At 38.4% G+C, this 19,357-nt stretch overlaps 1 protein-coding gene across 9 annotated transcripts in view; it reads right to left on the minus strand.

Annotated features, from left to right (window-relative positions):
* Positions 1 to 4,090: 4,090 nt before the first annotated feature.
* The window catches only part of elavl4 (ELAV like neuron-specific RNA binding protein 4), an 88,641-nt gene continuing 73,374 nt past the window's right edge, over positions 4,091 to 19,357 (minus strand). For 6 of the 9 annotated variants that reach the window (XM_008407866.2, XM_008407862.2, XM_008407869.2 and 3 more), the window contains 3 exons: positions 16,880 to 17,114; positions 10,102 to 10,140; positions 4,091 to 5,080 (listed from right to left, as the gene is read on the minus strand). In XM_008407866.2, the coding sequence (XP_008406088.1) occupies positions 4,753 to 5,080; positions 10,102 to 10,140; positions 16,880 to 17,114 (602 nt within the window). In that variant the 3' untranslated portion in view covers positions 4,091 to 4,752. The remainder of the gene's footprint in view (positions 5,081 to 10,101; positions 10,141 to 16,879; positions 17,115 to 19,357) is intronic. The other 3 variants (XM_008407863.2, XM_008407864.2, XM_008407865.2) reach the window with 3 other exon arrangements.

The following is a 19,357-nucleotide window of genomic DNA, read 5'->3' on the forward strand; positions in this document are numbered from 1 at the left end:
GACCAGAATTATTTACACTCATACCCAGGATTAATGTATACGACCTTTTCGCTGGGAGTGTATTCAGCATCGTATAGATTATTCTAATTAGAGGAATGTTTCTGTGAACTGATTTCAGTGTTTTAGTTAGACTGAGATTTGAAAAGAACAACTAAATGACAACAACTGACAACAGAAAGATTGTTTCACAGAAATATCTATGCAAGATCAAGGCAGATATTATATGCAGAATCTACATTTTCATAATGTATTTAGCTAGTTGTAGGGAATTTCACTAGCCTTCATTACCAAACCTCATCGTGTGGACTAAAGTGCAAAAGCTCACATAAACTGAACAACAAAAAGCATTCAGCAAGAGATTAGCATGCGATTAATCACAACCGATACGGTCAATATTTGACACAACTATGGCAATACGATGTTTGTTTTTTAAAATTATTCCCAAGATTGTGCAGCCCTAATGTAAATTTACATTTCTATTACCGTATGTAAAAGTTGAAGTATTTAAAAAGTGTTAATGACAAGCAACCTCCCAGTTTTTAACACCTCATTTTATTGTCCCAACATTCAAAAGTACAAATAATTTAAACACAACAGTTTTATGAAAAAGAAAAAACAAACATTTACAGCAAGATTTTTATTTTGTTTCCAGTTTCAGAAATGACCTAAACTAGCAAGGATAACATGAAGTCATTCATCGCAATAATTGGATTAATAATAAGAATACTAAGAATAATAGCAATAATAATCATAATAATCATCATTGATAAGTGTTAAGTAATAACATAAGCAGGAGAGAGTAGAGAGGGCCGCGGTCACGGGGCCCTGTGAACATTTTTTCATCTTTTTTGTCTTTAAAGATTTTGTTTATAGATTTTTCAGATAGTAAATAAACACGACTCAGGAGGAAAATGAAAACTGACAAGAAGAGCCTAGTTCCTCTGTTCACCTTCCCTCCTCCACTACTGGCTGCGTTGTTCCTACTGGCAGGCTGCCACTATAAGGCGCTACGGGGGGATGGTGTGAGCCATAGGGGTCGGGCATAGAGCGAGGTGACGCAGCCCCATGTTTCAAACACACACACACACACGCATACTCTAAACAATCACCCTTTGACATCTCCGTCACATATTCGCAAACACGCATTCAAGGGTGTGCACTGAATGAATACATTTAAAGCATTTCCACTTCACACATATATCTACTTCGGTATGCCGACAGACACGCTCACGTCGACGTAAAGGAACATGCGTACAAACGTGCACAGATGTGCGCCCACACAAACGTGCACACCGTGGTTTTCAGGCGGGAACACAGGCACACGCATCCTAAGAGTTGAAAAAGTCACGCAGAGTACGAAATCCACACGTCAGAACATTCTACTGGGGTCGTTGCATAATTCAGGCTCCCGACCGGCGGAGGGGAGCGTGAAGGGGTCTGGTTGGTCTGTTGCTGTTTCGACGTGATCGGAAAATGGGGATGACGATAGAGGGAGAGAGAGATGACCCGGTTTTTCCAGATGGGACAGAAGGATGTAGCTACGCGTGTGAACGTTTCAAATGCTCCCCAACACACTTCCTTCATGTTTTCAAGCCTCAACAACAAACAGAAAAAAATCCAATTCCTTATATTTATACTTCTGGAACCTTTCCCTTACCTTTCCTCCGTTCAAAATATATAATATATATCATATTAGAGTATATAAAATATAGACTCAGCGCAATCCCCTTTTATACCTCCAGAGTATTTCTCAAATATAGCAACAACTGCTGCAAATAGCAGTTTGTGTGCAATGGTAACAACTTTTTAAAAGATTTGTTGGTGTGTCATTTGAAAACATGATGAATATTCTTAAAAAATAAGTTTTGACTCTTGAGTGACCTGTTTAGTCCAGTGCAATGAATGACCCTCAAATAACAATTTCAAAAAATGTAAATCTACCCAAGCCTCTAAGAGCTGTTATGTTGAATAAAAATGTTTTGTTTTTTTTGTGTTTTTTTTTTGTTCTTTTGTTTTTTACTGAAAACTGAAAACTATGCTTTCAGACCCACATTTTTGCATAAGGTTTCATCACAAAGCGGTAGTAAGTGGAGGGAGGGTGTGGACGGAGTGGCTTTTTTAGAACTACACAAACTTATCACAGGTTATATTGAACCAGAACGACTGTTTATAACATTCTAATAAGACTAAACTTTATTGAAAAAGATCTAGAGATTTCATTTTTAACAAGACAAGGAAAAAAGCAATAGCAAATTTAACTATTAACTAGGTTATGCATAGCGAGTAACTGTTTCTAGTAATAAGGGAAGAGCGTCCCCCAACCCTCCAGACATTTTTTTCAGTTTTCTTGACTTTTAGGTTTTTTTATATTGTAATTTTGATATATTGGTACAAAGCACAAACGTACTAAAAGTTCTCTCAGTGCAGTGGACTACTGGAAGAGCCTCTCCACTAGTCGCTTTGTTCCCTTTTGCTCAGAAACGCCCCCCCTCCCTGTACCAGAACCACGCAAATACACAGACAATGAAACAAATAAATACATAAATACACAGATAAATTAAGCAGTTAATAAATATAGAATAAATACAAATAAATAGAAAAAATAAATAGTTTAAAAATAGATAAGTAAATAAACACACTTATATTCTTTAAAATTTTGTTCAGTTTCTTTTGCCGCAGTAGTTAACTTAAAAGTTAATCCAATTTTTTTTTCTCCACAAGCAACATGACAACAATTGAACAGTTTCCTCACAATTTTTTTTTTCTAAGTAACTGAACCACCACTTCATAATAAACTGTCATATGAAAAAGACAAGCTCAAACGAAAGAACAGTGACAACTCAGATAAGTACAGTAGATATTGTAAAACAAATGTAGACTGTATATATATTTATATATATCATCTATTTGTACACAGCAAATAAAGACACAGTTGTCATAGATCCTTTTTAAGGAAAATATCTAGACTAACGGAACTAGCTAATCATCATAAAGTTTTGACAAACGTTTCACGCTCAGCAAGTAACCTAAAAGTCAGCAAGCCAAACAAAACAAACAAACAAACAAACAAACAAAAAAGAAAATGTACAAATTTGTTCAGTGATTCTTACAAAGGCCCCAAGCTAGTTTAATTTCCGCATAGAAATGGTGTCACCGGATTTGTGGGCCGACATTAAACAAATATTAAACAAAGAACAGCAGCTCAATTCAATGCCAACATCAAAGTATTTTTTTCTTTAAACAACACATAGAACAACAAAGTTGAATATTTAAGATATGTGAATAATGTAGTATAGCACCTACGGTTGATCGCTAAAAGGAAGTTCTCTTCAAATGTTAAGTTCACAAACGCAGAGCAAAGGAAATAATATAGATAATGTATAGTAAGCTCTTTAAATGGATAGATGTGTATATATCTATGTATTGATATATCGACTCGTGACGAAACACAAGAAAACAAGTGGACAAAAGGGTCTTCTTGCTTTGGGCTCTGGACTATAAGGTTTGTTAGGCCTCGGAAAGACCCCATTTCCCTTCCCTTTTGGGTATCGCTGTTGAATAATTATGCACTAGTACACATGTGAAAAAATTACCAAAATCACCTGCCTCGGTTTGCATCCTCTTTTTCACAAAATCCTCCTTTCTACAAAATCCCGACCGACTCGGCATCACCAAAAAACAACGACCTCTGATCCTATAAAGTTACCACAGCAGAACGACAAGACAAGGTGGTGCCCCCTCCCGCCCGCCCCGGCCCCCCCAGTTAGCCAGTCAAAATATTTTTCTCTTTTTTTTTTTCAAATCCAGATTCTTGTAAAAATTCTTCAATAATTATTATTTTAATCATCATTTATAAAAATAGATCTTCTTTCTATTTATTTTTATCTTTTTCTAAATGCATTTTTTTCAAGCAAAGAGATCTTCTCTTTGGCAACAGTGTTATTTTTTTTTTTTTATTATCTTAAATTACTGAACATGTCATCAGGAAAGCTAACCCGTCCCCTCCCTCACCCCATCTCCCTAAATCCCAGTGAGGAAAGACATTATGTTTTGTTTGCGATACAAAACAAAAACAATGTTAGAAATTCTCTTTTTTTTTTTTTTTTTTTTTTCTTCTTTTCTACATCTGAGTTTCAGGGGATCATAGAATCCCATCTAAAATCAATAAGGGGACGTTTTTAAATACACGCTACAAATGAATGAATGGTTTTACCAATTTAAAAAAGAGCCCCCTCCCTTTCATTGACAGGGGAGGTATATAATACTAACGACAGTGGATCCGGATTTACAAAAGAAAATTAAATCCTGAATCAAAGACAGAGAGAAGGTTCCGATCTTAAAAAGGACGACCTCTTCTCTGAAATACGGGGATTTGCTACTGTTTACACAGAAGAGAAAAAATTTTTAACAACCACAACAAACGAAAAGAATATACAATAAAGAGAAGCCTGCATTATCACAGGAGCTTCGAAAAAACTCGTCAATATTTTCATCATTTAATTTTTGTAATACTCAGGCAACATTGGCTTATAGGTCCAAAGTTATAATATAAGCCATTTCTAGTTCAATTTGTTAGATGGTTTGTTGGCTGCTTTCTGTTCCAGGAGTTTGATTCTGCTGTGTTGGATGGCTGTAGGAGGGTGGCGGTGGTTGGAGGGACCTAAGGGACGAGTGGAGGGGAAGGGTTGGGGCGGGGGGGGCAAATTTAGAGCAGACAAAGTCGCGGGGCATCTGCTTCTGCCTGTCGAGAGTTCAGGACTTGTGTGTCTTGTTAGTCTTGAAGGAGACTTGCAAGACGCGGTCGCCCAACCTGTAGCCGTTGAGGCTGGCGATGGCCATGGCCGCCTCGTCGTAATTCGTCATGGTGACGAAGCCGAAGCCTTTGCACTTGTTGGTGTTGAAGTCACGGATCACCTTGACGTTGTTGACGGCGCCGAACGGGCCGAACAGCTGCCAGAGCACGCTCTCGTCCGAGTCCGGGGACAGGTTGTACACAAAGATGCACCAACCGGTGCCTGTGTGCCCGGGGATGTTCATGCCCACCAGGCTCGTCATGCTGTCAATGGTGATGGGGGAAAACCTAAGACAGGAGGCAGAATGGCGGGAAACGACATAAGAAGTTAAGTGATAACAATTTGCAACACATAAAGAAGCAGTCTGCAATTAAAGGGATAGTTCAGGGTTTGTGAAGAAAACGCGCTTTGCTTGCTTGTACTAGAAATAACAAGTGAAGTGTTTATTTCAGTAATTCAGTTTAAAAAGTGACATAACATTGATTTAATACGCAAAAAAGTGATGTGTTTCATTTTATTTGTTCGGTTTTCACGACGCAGCACAGCTAAAGAAAACTACAATTCAGTTTCTCAGAAAACTGCGACATTATAGCAAACCAATAAAAAGGGATTCTTGATAAAGAAATGCTGTGTTGTAGCTATTTTATGATTTATGTGACAGTTGTTCAGCTGACGATCCCTGGCACCTTCGACAAGCAACAAACGAAGTTATCTCTTTATGAGCTGGCTCTTCACAGAGATCTGTATCAAGCATACTAATGGAAAGTTGAGTGGAAGCAAAAGGTTTAGTGGAAAGTGGACAGCAGTGACCAAAACCTGTCTGGTGAAACTCTTTCTAGATTTTTTTTCCCCCTAGGTTTAAGATTTCTAACATGTGCAGGTCAGCGTTTTAAAACCTGCCACACACAGATGTGTCCATCTACTAATGTCATATTTCGTGTGTTCAGCCTCTTCTTAACCGGAGACAGTTCAGAGATGCTGAAATACTTGAAAAATATCACTGTATTTGTAATATATAAATATATACAAGCAAATAGATATACGATTCAATGTTTTACTTGAATTACTTGAATAAATGATTGTTTGCAAATATATCAAAAGTCATGATTGGGACAAAAAGAGCCCAAGTTGCAAATTGAGATTAGCTGGATTTATAGAATAAAACTAACAGCTAGCATAAGAAGAGCGAAGACCAAAGTTTATTTCTGATGTCTTAAAAACCTCCAAACTCAAAACTATCACAGTGGTTCATATGAAGGCATTTTATCTGAACTTTAATTTACAAAAAAAAAGCTAATAGTTATCTACACAGTAGAAGGCAGCCTGCCAGGCAGACGATCTTCCTGTGTGAAACATATATTGAGTAAATGCCTGATTGAAAAGTCAGAAAGTGTCGAATTAAATGAGAAAACATTTCCTTGAGCACCAACTCACAGCACTTTGCTTGTCTATCAGGCTGTTAATGGAAATGCTTTACATGTTCTGTTCTCAGTGCTTTCTACACAGAAATATCACTGATGGTGCAGAACCTCAGTCAGTTTTTGTGAGAAAAACTTTTTGTGCTTTTTGAACATTTTATTTAAAAAAAAAGGAATGCATAAATTTTGAACTTTATCAATAATTAGTGGAAAAGTCTTTCATGGCATTGCAGCAATAAAGTGTTGACTATCTTTTTGCATGTCTTCACCAATATTTTGATGATTTGTCTTTAGTGATGAACTCAAAGTCTTTGAGGTTGGAAGAACTCATTGCTATAACCCTAATCTTTAACTCCTTTAAAATAATTCTCCATCAGATATCTGATCCAAAACATTAATACTAGTTCCAATCAAAGGAAACACGTAGGTAACACTAATTAAAATGTTTACATTAAATCTGAATCTGCCAAGGTTACGAATACGATTGGGCTTAACTACAAATGTGATGTTAAAGGGTTACAACATACTGTGTGTATAAATAAACTACAACATTTCTGAGACTGAAATTGTTGTCAGACTGTAATCGTTTAATCTTGGAACATGTTTGGACAGATCTAATTGTTTAAGTTTTTACCTGCTTATAATTGAGTATGCCTTAAAAATTCTGAACTATTCCTTTAAAATTGTTATAAGCTGTCACTAAACGCTGCTTTTTTTCTTTTTTCTTTTTCTTTTTGCTCCTTTAACTGTCCTAGCTTGGACGCTATACTCTATGATACCCTTTTCTCAAAAGCCAATTCTTCAGTGAAACACACAGGGTCTGATCTCAGACAAATTCAGTTAAATTACAACATACCATATAGAACATGTTCGGTAATGTACAGGTTTGTAGCGTACATACAAAGCTGTCACTAAAGCCCTACAGAGCTTATCAGATTTGAAAGCTCCCCTGTCAGCACTGACGGCAGTGCTTTCTGCGCTGAGCTGCACTTCTGCTGAAGAAGACGCAGATGAATGTTCTCTCTTTGTGTCCTCAAGTGGCTTCTTTCTGTGCCAAATTGCAGGAAGTTGTTGAATTAAACCATAGCCAGAAATTCATCAAAGATCATGCAGCAGCCTGCTAAATTTGTTCTCATTCGGCTCATAATCTTCCCCCTTTTCCTTGCGATGCAAGAGATTTGATTCCTCAGTTGACTTCACTTAATTGCCTTTCCGCTAAAAGGAAAAGGGGGAAGAAGAAAAGAAGTCCCACCACTTTTAAATAAAAGGTAAATGAAATAATAATAATAATAAAAAAAGGTTCATTTCTTATTCCAGCTCCCTACAAGAAACTACTATAGGCATTATTGGGAGTGCTTTAATCGAGATTTCCGCTTTGCTGCAGCTGTCTGAGAGAAGGCAGCCTTCTCAAAGAAAAAAAAGGGGGGGGGGGAAGGGGAACAAACTAAATGGAAAATGGAAGCACTTTACAGCCCAGTGGCATTAAGGTACAAAGAGTATTCCTCCCCCTCCTGCAGGGTGTTCTGGTCTCTTCTATTTCAGAGCTCGTGGCACTGATCGATAGTGCTGCTTGCCACTTGGACCCTCAAGCCTTCTCTCTCCCATGTCTATATACGGCCGACGATCACCGCGACCTTCCTGCATGACTTTGGTCATGCAGAGTCTGCCTCTGGCCTTTTTGGGGTTGCTTAGAAATCTGAAGCATGCATTCAGATGGGTTGGCTCTTAGGTTGTGCGAGAGAGGGGTTTTATAATGTAGGATCTTTTTATTTTTTATTTTATTTTTCTGTCAGATGAGATGTAGTGCAATGCCATTTAAGTGTATTGTATGTGGCTTGATGGCAGATCTTTTTGAACTTTGAATACGGAAAACACTATAAAATAGAAACATTATATAAAGTTGAATTTCTTTTAAAGATAAGCATTTAATTTCAATAATTCAAATCAAAATATAAAATGCACATTATATTGATTACTCATTTAATTCTCAGTATATGATAAATATGGTATACAGCGCAAAATTTAGCTTCACAGAAACTTCATAATATTACCTAAGAGCAATAGAAGCAGATCTTACACAGAATGTGTACCCTCAATATTTAGTTGGGGCTTCTTTTGGATTAATTATTGCACCAGTGCAAGGTGGCTCTTAAACCTGTGAAGGAAGCCCTGGTTGTTTTATTAGTAGCTTCTACCTCATCCACATTGTTGGTTCTGTTTTCCCCCCATCATGACGATACTCCACAGGCTCCCTGCAGGGCTCAGGTCAGGCCATTTTGGTGACAAATCAGTGTTACCACGGTCATTAAAGCACCTACTGGTACTTTTATTGAGCGCCTTTCCACTCAACTTGTGATTAATATGCTTGACTACAACACACTATGGACAGTCAGCTTCTTTAACGAAGAATTTGACTACCTGCTGCTTGTTGTTGGATGACGATCAAGTCCTCAGCCTTACCTTGAACGTGTAGGCCGCAACATTGCCACAACTTAACCTTTTGTTGTTTTAAAAATCCCTTGTCATTGGTCTTTAACGAAAATTCAATTGAGTCAGATTCAAGTCATATTCATCAAATTTAATATAAACGATTAATAAATCTGCATGAATAAAGATTGTGTGTAGGAGTTTCACTTTTTTGAGCTGAATTATTGAAATAAATCGGCTACTTGATGTGTGAATTTATGAAGTTGGATTATTATTTTCTCCTAACTGAAGTGTGTGAAATGTGGAGAGGCCTCTGAGTTTCAATCAGTGATGCTTTGGAGGTTTCCAAACTGCACTGTGGTGGGGATGTGGCATGTGCCTGCATGTGTGTGTGGAAACATGTATGCAAGTATACCAATCGGAATGGGACGAAACGCAACCCTATGTTACAGATGAGACCAGGGGTTGCATAGCAACAGTGTAGCTGACCAGATATCTATTCTGTCCCCTCTGAAGCAGAACAATCCCAGCTCTTACCACTTTAGATTGCTGAATAACACGTCTAATTCTGACATTTTTAGGTGGAGGGATTTAACATTTTCTCTGAGCTTTTCAGTCAACCGACTTCTGTCCCCTTGTGCTTGCAGCATGCAAGATGGCATTGTCAGCACGTCAAACATCTATCACCACAGTAGCTGCTGCTCTGAGTTATGTAACGCCACCTTTGGTAGCAGGACAGCAAAATGAAAGATGGGAGCCGAAAAGAAGGAAATTGAGAAGAGCGGTGCCGAGCAAAGCTTGAGCTGTCTGCAGTGAAACAGCATTTCCTGTTTCCAGCAGGGATCCAAGTTCATCCAACCTTATCTTGCGTCTCATTTCCGAACTTCTGTAGAAACTGCTAAGATGTAACAGATAGTTGTGTAATTTTCTTCAGTCGTACACAGTGCAGAAGTAAGAGACTGTGTACGACTACAGATTGTTAGCTTATAATAATAGAAAAAGGGGCGTCTTTTAGAGTTACTGCAAAATGAGAAGGTAGGAGAACCTGAATCCCCTAGAAGTAAAAGAAAAAAATAATAAATGCACACACCTAGAAATAATAACCAGAGAACAAAATCCGTTGAGTACACAGAAACAACCCAAAAACAATTCAAACACCACTAGCACTTGTCATAATCAAAACAAAGGGATTGAACACCACTGAAAACAAAGACTGACAGTTTTCTGTCCGTTACACCTGAGGTGGTTGGTAGGGAATCAATTCAAGCCGACAGAAGAAAAAAAATAAAAATCAAACAAATCTCAAAATTAACAATGCTTTTGACCTTGAACAAATTCAAACTTAAAGTGACTGCAAAAACCACAAGGAAAACTGAATTAGGAAAAAGAAGAAAAGAAAAAAGGAAGTTGAAAAATCATTGAGTCAACATGGACATCTGGCATTGGGTGAAGTTTTTAATTACCTCTTTACGCCATAGGCCATATTAAGCAAATTGTCCAGCCTGTAAAGAGAAGGAGGGTTCTGGGGTTAATGGTGGGCAGATGGTCGACTCAATCAATGGAACTAATGTTAAGTCCCTGCAGGAACTGCATGGACCTCCTCACTCAAGAACAAACAAACCCATCTAAAGTTGGTCCATTACACTGAGGAGCCCCAGCAGAAAATGCTATCATCAGTCCATGAATCTACAGTACAATCAGTATGGTCTGTACTTGGTCACTGGCTCGCTGAGCAGGCGCTGCACATGCTAATACCAAAGTAGTGTGCTTCAGAAACATTCAGAATAATTGTAGGAACTTCCAATTAACTTATTACACAAGACCACATAGGTAAACTGGTGTTTGTTTAGCATTGCAGTTACATCCAGAACATTAACTGCAGGCAGAGTGTGAGCGCAGCATTGCATCAGGCATCACTGGCATGATAGTGAAGCCAGAATGCCACGCCATTGCAAATCATTATCTCATTATACATGCAATAAATTGCATGTGGGTTTCTGCACAAGTTATGCCACCACACTGATGGTTTATTAGGATGGAGGTAAATGAATTTTGATTATACAGGGTTTTTAATTTGTGCTAACTTAATTGAGAGAACACCTGAGATGGCAAGGAAATGATCCAGAGTTCTGTCAGTGTAATGGTTTGGCATTTGAATGATGGTGAGTGAGAGAGGCGATGATGATTAGTTGGCTTTCTGTGTGGCAGAACAACAAAAAACATGACTGGATGTTAAAGTAGCCATGAAATTGCGAATGTCTGTCTTTGTGGTCGGGGTCAACCCGTTAAGTGATAACAGGTCAGGTGGAAAAGCCGAGCGTTAGTCAGATGGTGTCCTCTGTCTAAAAGGGTTAGCTTTTGGGAGATGTTTTGGTTTCATAATAATTTCAGCCTGTGGGTTTCATCCGTTGCAGTCATCCAGTGTCGATTACAGTTTGTGTCGGCGCGCTGGGCTTCAGAAACCTGTGGGCTGTGTGAAATGCTGGCCCTGGTGGATGGATGCAGTCTGCTTGGTGACTCAATGACCTTCATTTTTCACTTGGGCCTGGCCTGTTTCATGTCTTATTAACTCCTCCGGCCTAATGGACAGAGGCCACGGCTTATTGAACAACAGCTGGGCAGCGACGCCTCATTCCTCTTGAAATCTCTACAAACTCCGACTTTGACTCAACCATGAAGGTTGTTTCTCCTTGACTTTCACAATCAATTCTTTAGATGTCATCTTCTTCAAAATCTTATTCTAAAATTCATATTTTGCAACATAACCGCTCAGTGGCAGGTTTCAAACAAATTGCTTCTAAGCTTTAAAATAAACTAACTTATCCTGGAGCTTTAAATTCCTCCAGTTTGACATTTAAACTCATGTAAGACGATAATTGTTTGCATTGTTTGGAATGTGCAATGCTGAATAAAAACATCAATACATGGTAGATAGTTGGAGTGTAAATGACTTGATCTTTGGCTCCATAAAGTTTGAGTTCTCTGGAAAGAAAAGCTGAGCTGGATACAAAATGTAACGTAACAATATCACCTAATATCCAGATATTATATTTGAACATTGTTTTAAATAAATTACGAATGCTTCATAATTAACCAATACCAACATGAAATTCAACCCAATACCTACAAGCAGATTTATTAAAACCACCTTGAGATATTTACAGACCGTATATAAAAAACATTATCATTGTTTTAATTTTAAACTACTCCTGTCCATCTTCCTAGTTAGAGCAAAAACACATGCTCCTTCAAATACGGATTAAAACGGCCCAAAACGTCTGACTATAAACCACATGATGCTTCGAATCCAGGATCTAGGCATCGAAGCTGCTTCCACAAACATTTAGGTCACCTTCAGGAGCTCAGTGAATTCCAGGATTGTTCCCATAAGATGCCATCTGCACTCATAAAATTTCTACCCCTATTAAATTTTACACAGTCGGCTGTTAGTTGCTGTATAACAAAGTGTGAGCAAGAACAACTACAAAGCTGCAATAAAGTAGAAGGTAACATAAAATCAGTGAGCGGGGTCAGCAGATTTTGAGGCACATAGTCTGAGAAGTGGACAACTTTACGACGAGTCAGTAGCTACAGACTTCCGAACTTTATTTGGCCTTCAGATTAGATCCACAGCAGTGTGTGGAGAGTTTTTTGGATTGGGTTTCCATGGAGGAACGTTACATTCAAACCTCACATCACCAAGAACAATGCAAAGTGCTGGATGAAGTGGTGTATCTGGCTAATCTTCAGCAGTGGGGACATGGTTCCTATAGTGATAACTCAAGACTCTTCAAGGATTCAAATGGACAAATCTGGTTTTGGTAGTTGCTAGGGGAACAGCTTTTTCCTGATTACACTGTGTGAAGTGTAAAGTTTGGTACAGAGGGGATGATGGTCCGGGGCTGTCTGTTAAGTGACCCCTAGTTCCAGTAAAGTACTTTTAATGCTTCAGCATACCAAGACTTTCTGAGTAATCTCATGCTCCTGACGTTGTGGGAACTGTTTGGGGATGTCCCATTTATGTTCCGGCGTTGCTGCACAAATTAAGATCCATAAAGATGTGGATGAATGGGGTTGCTGTGGAAGAAGAGTCCTGATCCTCACACTTTGGGATGAAGAAGAGACTGTGAGTGAGTCTCTGTTTGGTTTCTTGACAGATCAGTTGCTTTCGTACAGACAGAAAGGTAACTGCATCAAGCAACTCATGGTTTCAGAAAATCCAGTGTTGACTCGCTCTGCTCTGATAAACTTTGAGACCTGCCCAAGTAAAGTGGACAGCCTGAGGAGATGAATGCTCGTTTGTTTAAAGAGGACCAAAGCAGGTAACAGAACTATGTATTTAGGCGTGAACACCATTTGCTTTCCCTGTTATAACCACCCAGTTTGATGAAGATGTACAAATTAATAACATTTATATCTTACTATTTTGTCTAAAACTTGCCTTGGAGAGAAAATAGTTTAGCAGTCGCAATCTTTCAGGGACAATTTAATATTGATAGTTTTTCACTGTAATTAAGTGGCTTGCACATTAGAAATCCTGCAGAGAATTGTCTTGTAGGGTAGCAGTTAATTAAGTCAAATATTTTGAATTGTAAATGAATTATAATTAAGCACGAACAATGCTTTTATATTGTAGCAAACCTGATTTAAAACAGTTCATTTAAATTTTGTGTTATTTGTAGATCCATTTATTCCAAGATCATAGTGCAGTTGCTCTGCGTTGAAGCAATTTTCCTGCCTAGAAAAACTGCAAAATGCAAAAGCAGCCTGAAAACAAAGAACTACAGAGGAGAGAAGGGTATGCGGAATCATTAAAACAGTAATTAGCCCATTATGTGGGAAGGGAACGAACAGCCTGCTTTGTGGGTAAATGAGTCAATTGGAGAGGAAGCTCAGAGGAGAGGTGCTCCATCCCTAGGAGCATCAAGACATCTGCTGGCCGTGGGGCCACAACAAAACAACCTGCTGCTAAAACTCGCTCCCTTCCCCTTCTTTCCCCTCACATATGTATGAACACACGCGGATGCAGACTCACCGTGCAAACACTCTGCCAGCTCTTCACACTGCCTCTACAAGCGCCGCAGAAACAATAGGGCTTTTGTGCTCCCCATCAATGCAGTCTAATGGAGGAAAGGGCGCTTTTTTTTCCCCTTTTCTTTTCTAAAACAAAAATATGTTCAATTAAAATTGGCTCCTGCCCTGGATATAATGAGGCTAATTTGCTAATTACTAGCATTAGTTAACAACTGAGGATCGGAAACAAGCCCAGGATGTAGGGTTTGGTGTATTGTGTTGGGAGTCGATTATGTTTTCTGTCTTGGAAATAGACTGTACAAGTACAATATACATTAACACGAGTTACAGCAGACTCATGTGATTTTGTCACGCAAGTTATAGATCCTTTTCGGAGCTTGAAACATTGTTTTCAAACCTGCGAAGAAGTCCATCACTACAGTGGATTTAAAAAAGGTACATGTGACTTCAGCCTGAAATGTTATGCTGCATCAAAGTGATATTTCGTGTTTTGAAAAAAACAAAACAAAACAAAAAAAAAAAACCTATTCAGGCAACAGTTAGCATAAGATACTGTTTTCTAAGAAGTAGTGTCTGTTTAGCTTAAACTGAGTTAAAGCATTTATTATTTGCACAGTAATTATAATATTTTTATTTATATTTCTCTAGTCCAAGCTGTATACATTTTAATGCTTTTTGTACTTAAGCATGTGCTTTTTAATACATTTCAAACTATATGACATGGGTGAAAACAACATTTTCCATTGGACTTAGATTGGGGCTTTAGGTTAAACACTCAAACATTGACTTTATTGTCCTTAAGGCACTTTTCAACTAGGTATACTTGGAGTCATTATTAATTTGGAATACTCTGCTATACCGAATCTTTTTCTTAGCATTGTATGACTTGAGATTTTGCTTCAGTTTGTTCCATATATTCTTCTTTTCTTATGATTTAATCTGTTTTAAGTGCACCACTCCCTCCAACAGCAAAACATCTACACAACATCTACTTCCCATACTTCACAGTCGGGACGGCTTTTCTCAACATCTGGAAATTTTAGCCAAGGATTTTTCCCATGATTTCACACAAGAAAGCGTTATGTTTGAGGTGTTGGTCAAAAATCTGTGCACAGAGACACATCCACTTAACAAATGCTGTCAATTAACTCGGTGTTTCCCAACCCTGGTCCTCAAGGCACACTGACCTGCATGCTTTAGATGTTCCCCTGCTTCAACACACCCCATTCAGATGATTGCAATTCAGCAAAACCCTTTTAATCAGCCATCAATTGAAATCATGTGTGCTGAAGGAGGGCAACATATAAAACATGCAGGTCAGTGTGCCTTGAGGATCAGTGTTGGGAAACGCTGAATTAACTGATTGAAAGCATATAAAATCCCTGATACCATCATCTGGGCTTTCCCAAAATTTTTAAAATAATAGTGTTCTTGAACTATGTGAACGTTTGATTTTGAAGAACATATTTAAAAGATAACTTTAGAATTTTGCAAGTGATATTGTAGTCCCAATTGGTCCTTTAATATGGCTCTCAGTTTTAGTCTCTTTTCATAAGTTGAGTCATTTTAAAAAAATAAGACATTAAAACGCAAGAATGCTCTTTTTCTCCTCCTTTTTTTACAGTTCCTTTGTTTAGGCATCAGTTTTAGAGAAACGACAAAGTAGTGCTCACCAAGCACATTTAAAACTTGCAAAATGTTGAGGTTTCATTGAGGGGCTCAGGAGCAGAGAGCAGGAGCAGGAGGACACAGTGAGGAAGTGTCCTGTGGTTGTGAGTTGTGATGAGAAACGACAGCTCTCCTGCGGAGCCTGTAAATTGGCTTGGCGTATCACAGACACACAGCCACGCTACATCGCTCAGGTGTCACACCAGGGAAGCCGCTGCAGAAGAAAAATACCTTCCAAGCTCTGACTTTGATGGAGAGTAAACAGCACGACCGGCTTAGTGTTATTGTAACGGAGAAGAAAATGTATAAACACATGTTCTGTCTGTAATTCTGAAACATTCTCACCGAGTCTGACGATGGAGCGTAATGTGTGTCAGCGAGAAAGACGAAGCCATCTCCGGATGTGGATGTGATTTAAAACAACTAATCAGTTTCAGGGTGGTGTGAATTGTAAGAAATGATTAGGTCATCATCATTAAGGCAGTGGGTTTGTGTATAGAAAATTAAGCCATGGCTTGGTGTGAAAATGACCAACCTGTGCAAAAACAACTATTGGAGCTGAAAATTGCTTAACATCCTATCGAAACCCCATTTGATTTAGGAATCATTTTACTTTCAAATCTTCTGTTCCCTTCTTATGAAACTGAGAATAATAATAAAAAAATTAAATTACAGCCTGCAGGGCAGGAATTGTGCCATATGAATTTGAATTACCAGTCATTTTAATTCTGGCGCTTGCATTGTCCCTTTGTGCAGCTAAAAGAGCGGACAACATTATTAGGATTCATTATGAGTGTGTCTGTTATGTTTAACTATGACTGTAACGCAAAAGAAACGTGTTGCTTTTAAAGCTTTTTAACACCAATACATGTTTTTACCCAGGCAAAACAGAAAAAGATGCAGTGAAGAAACTGTCATGATGGCAAGGAGATGAAATGACAGGACATAGAAAGTTGTGAACGACAGAACCCCACAGTCTCTTCTCAACAGTTTCTCTCTGATCGGGGTGGACACACCCAGAGCTCTCATTGGTCTACTGGACACCTGCACCAGGTGCAGAGCTCACAGCTGTTGTTCAAACAGAGGACCTATTTGGCAAAATGACTGTTCGCAGGAGGAAAATGAGCCTCGCTGGTGTAACACAAAGAGATGAGTCATGCTCTCTGTGTGTAGGTGTTGCATCCTCTGTTTAAAGAAATCTATCAATTTCATTTGATGCAAGTATTTTCAAAATCATCCTGCTGTTTATAGCAGACATATTGACTAAAAACAAATGTCAATATTGAAGCTTGCTGCATTTCTTCTGCTGACTAAATATTTAATTCTTCTTGCATTCTCCTGGGTTTATATAATATACATCCCAGTAGTGATAAAATCCTTAAATAGACATACATTAAGCAGTTTCTTCTAGGGTTGCACGATGCATAAAGCACATATTGATACTGAGGTTTGTAAGCTCTGCTTGAGGCACATTTTTAAAGTCACATATACGGTTTAATCTGCCTGAACTCTTACCAGACCTATCCTGGCTCAACTCACCTGAACCTCTGAGCCTGGTGGTGGAGGGGGCCGGGGTATCGGCGATTGGGTGACTGGTAGAGCTGCGACAGGAGGGCTTGGCTGGTCTTCTGACTTGGGTTGTTGGCAAACTTGACCGTGATTGGCTCTGCAGCACCAGAAGGTTTCTGGCCGTTCAGGCCCTTGATGGCCTCCTCCGCTTCTATCCTCTTATCAAAGCGGATGAAGCCCACACCTCGGGAGCCACCTGCGGGGCCAGCAGATCAAAAACAGACAGAGGGCTCCTTTTACTTTACAGGTATCAAACAGAATGTTAAAGTTTAACCTATACATGCATATATGTTTGTATCGTAATGAGGGCATCACATTTTTCAAACTCTTACTTTCTCCTTTCTCACTTCAGTAATTTAATCACAGAATAGTTCTTTGGTAAAACCTTTTTTTTTTTGTCTGCACCTTTTGGGCTTGTACAAGTTTCAGTAAGTTCAATCTGAGATTTTTAAGGTTCTTTTTTTGAAAAAAGTCTAAATTTAAGAGTGTCTTAGTAATTTAAACAAACATAAAACCCAGAATACTAAATGGGTTTATTGGCAGAATAAACTGGTATTTGTTTGCAAACACAGATGCCACATTTGTCCTGAAAAAGAAGTCTGACTACATATTACTTATCTCATCATTTAAAAGGCACTGTCATTTCTCAGGTGTTTTGTTTTGTTTTGAGGCATTGCCAAATGCAAAAATAAACTAGACAAATCTACTTGATAGCATAGCCACTAGTCAGTTAGGAGCACTTCATTTTTTCTGCTAATTCAGTTTTGTGCTAATTTGCCTCTTCAGCCCTTTTATACTTGATGTTCATTCTGTAGATATCAGGACAAATTGCTCGTCTTCAAATATGCTTGCAGCACATTTCTGCTCTGTATGGATTCATGGTACATCTCTGAGCCAAAACCACACTTGATACTAGGATGCTGTTTCGGCATCAGGTGACAGATCATATTGTTCTTCAATATTCCAACAAAAAAGAACTAAGCAAACTATAACCATGTTTTTTGGACATTAATAATAAAAAAAATCCTAACCCTTCCAATCTTCTCTCAATTAGGACAGTCGGTTTTGCCTGCAATGTAATTTTCCATGTACGGTAGAGATGAGCATTTTTTAAATACCATTCTTTAATTTAAATATGAATAAAGTATTTGCTTTTAACATACTTATGAGGCCAAACCTAAGTTTTGGCTGTGTTTTTATACTTTATTAATTTATTTATTTCTGTTTGTGTTGTGCTTTTAAAAAACGAAAATGATTTAAAGTTGGTCTTGTGTCAAGAGCTGGCATCTCCACTTCATAATAACAAAATGTTTAAATGTTTTCAGTATTTTGAAGTAGGCAAATATCTAGGAAATAAATGGATTTCTTCCTGAATGTCACAGAAACAGATTTATTTATTTATTTATTTATTTATTTATTTATTTATTTATTTATTTATTTATTTATTTATTTTTGGAAGTAAGAAGCAACTGGTAACTTTTAATGTAAAAGATTTCACAAATACCATACCGTGACTTTTATAAGAACTCTATATCCTATAAATAAAAGTCTGGCTCTTATAAAGACCTGCTCCCCTCAAGAAGTCATTTAGCATAAGAATAACCCACACTGTAGACTAATTCCTCAGTTTAAAGCTGCATTGTCCACTCTTTTCTTCTACTGTCTGCAGTCACGGTCACCACACACACTTGGTAGCATTGCTCTTAGTGACATTTAAGCCGTTTCCTTGGCGACACTTTTTTTGACTGCCACCTAAGAGGAACATTTAGAGATGTGCTTCCCAGGAGGTCCTTTATTGGTGTCTGTGAATGCTTTGTGTGTTTTATTGACTGTCTACGTATGGATGTGTGTGTGTGTGTGTGCATATGTGTACATGCACACTGGTATCTATTAATGGATGCTGTGCCTCGTTTTAATGAGGCTGCCTGGATGGCCCAGAGGATGCTCGCTCAGTGACAGCAGCACTCTGCCGAAGAGACTATTTACATAATACTGTGTGCACACAGACATGCCTGTGTGACTGAAGCTGAATAAAAGAAAGGCAGTAAGAAAGAAGCCAATGTTGTGTTTGAGGCCTCATTGTGTACTGCCTCTTTCTCACACTTAAAAAGCTCTCCTTATTGTTATTCCACATTTTTGTACATGCCATCCCGCTCCCTATTTCTTTTTTATATACACTTCCTGTTGGCTTGTCTCATGGCACTAGCTCCCATGAATTCTTATTCAGAGAAGCACCTTGACCATCTCACTCTCTTTTGTTCTCGTTTCCTCAGCGGGGCGCAGGCATCACAAGGTTATTTAATTTCCAGCCAAGCTGCATCATAAAAATACGCTCTTTGAAAGCAAGTCATTAATTAAATATGTCTTATCCTGTTTCCACTCTACTGCTGCACATAGTAATAACTCGTCCTCTGGTTTTGGATTTACTTTTTAAAAACATGATATACT

Source organism: Poecilia reticulata, linkage group LG4, assembly GCF_000633615.1.
Source record: "Poecilia reticulata strain Guanapo linkage group LG4, Guppy_female_1.0+MT, whole genome shotgun sequence".
Lineage (NCBI taxonomy): Eukaryota > Metazoa > Chordata > Actinopteri > Cyprinodontiformes > Poeciliidae > Poecilia > Poecilia reticulata.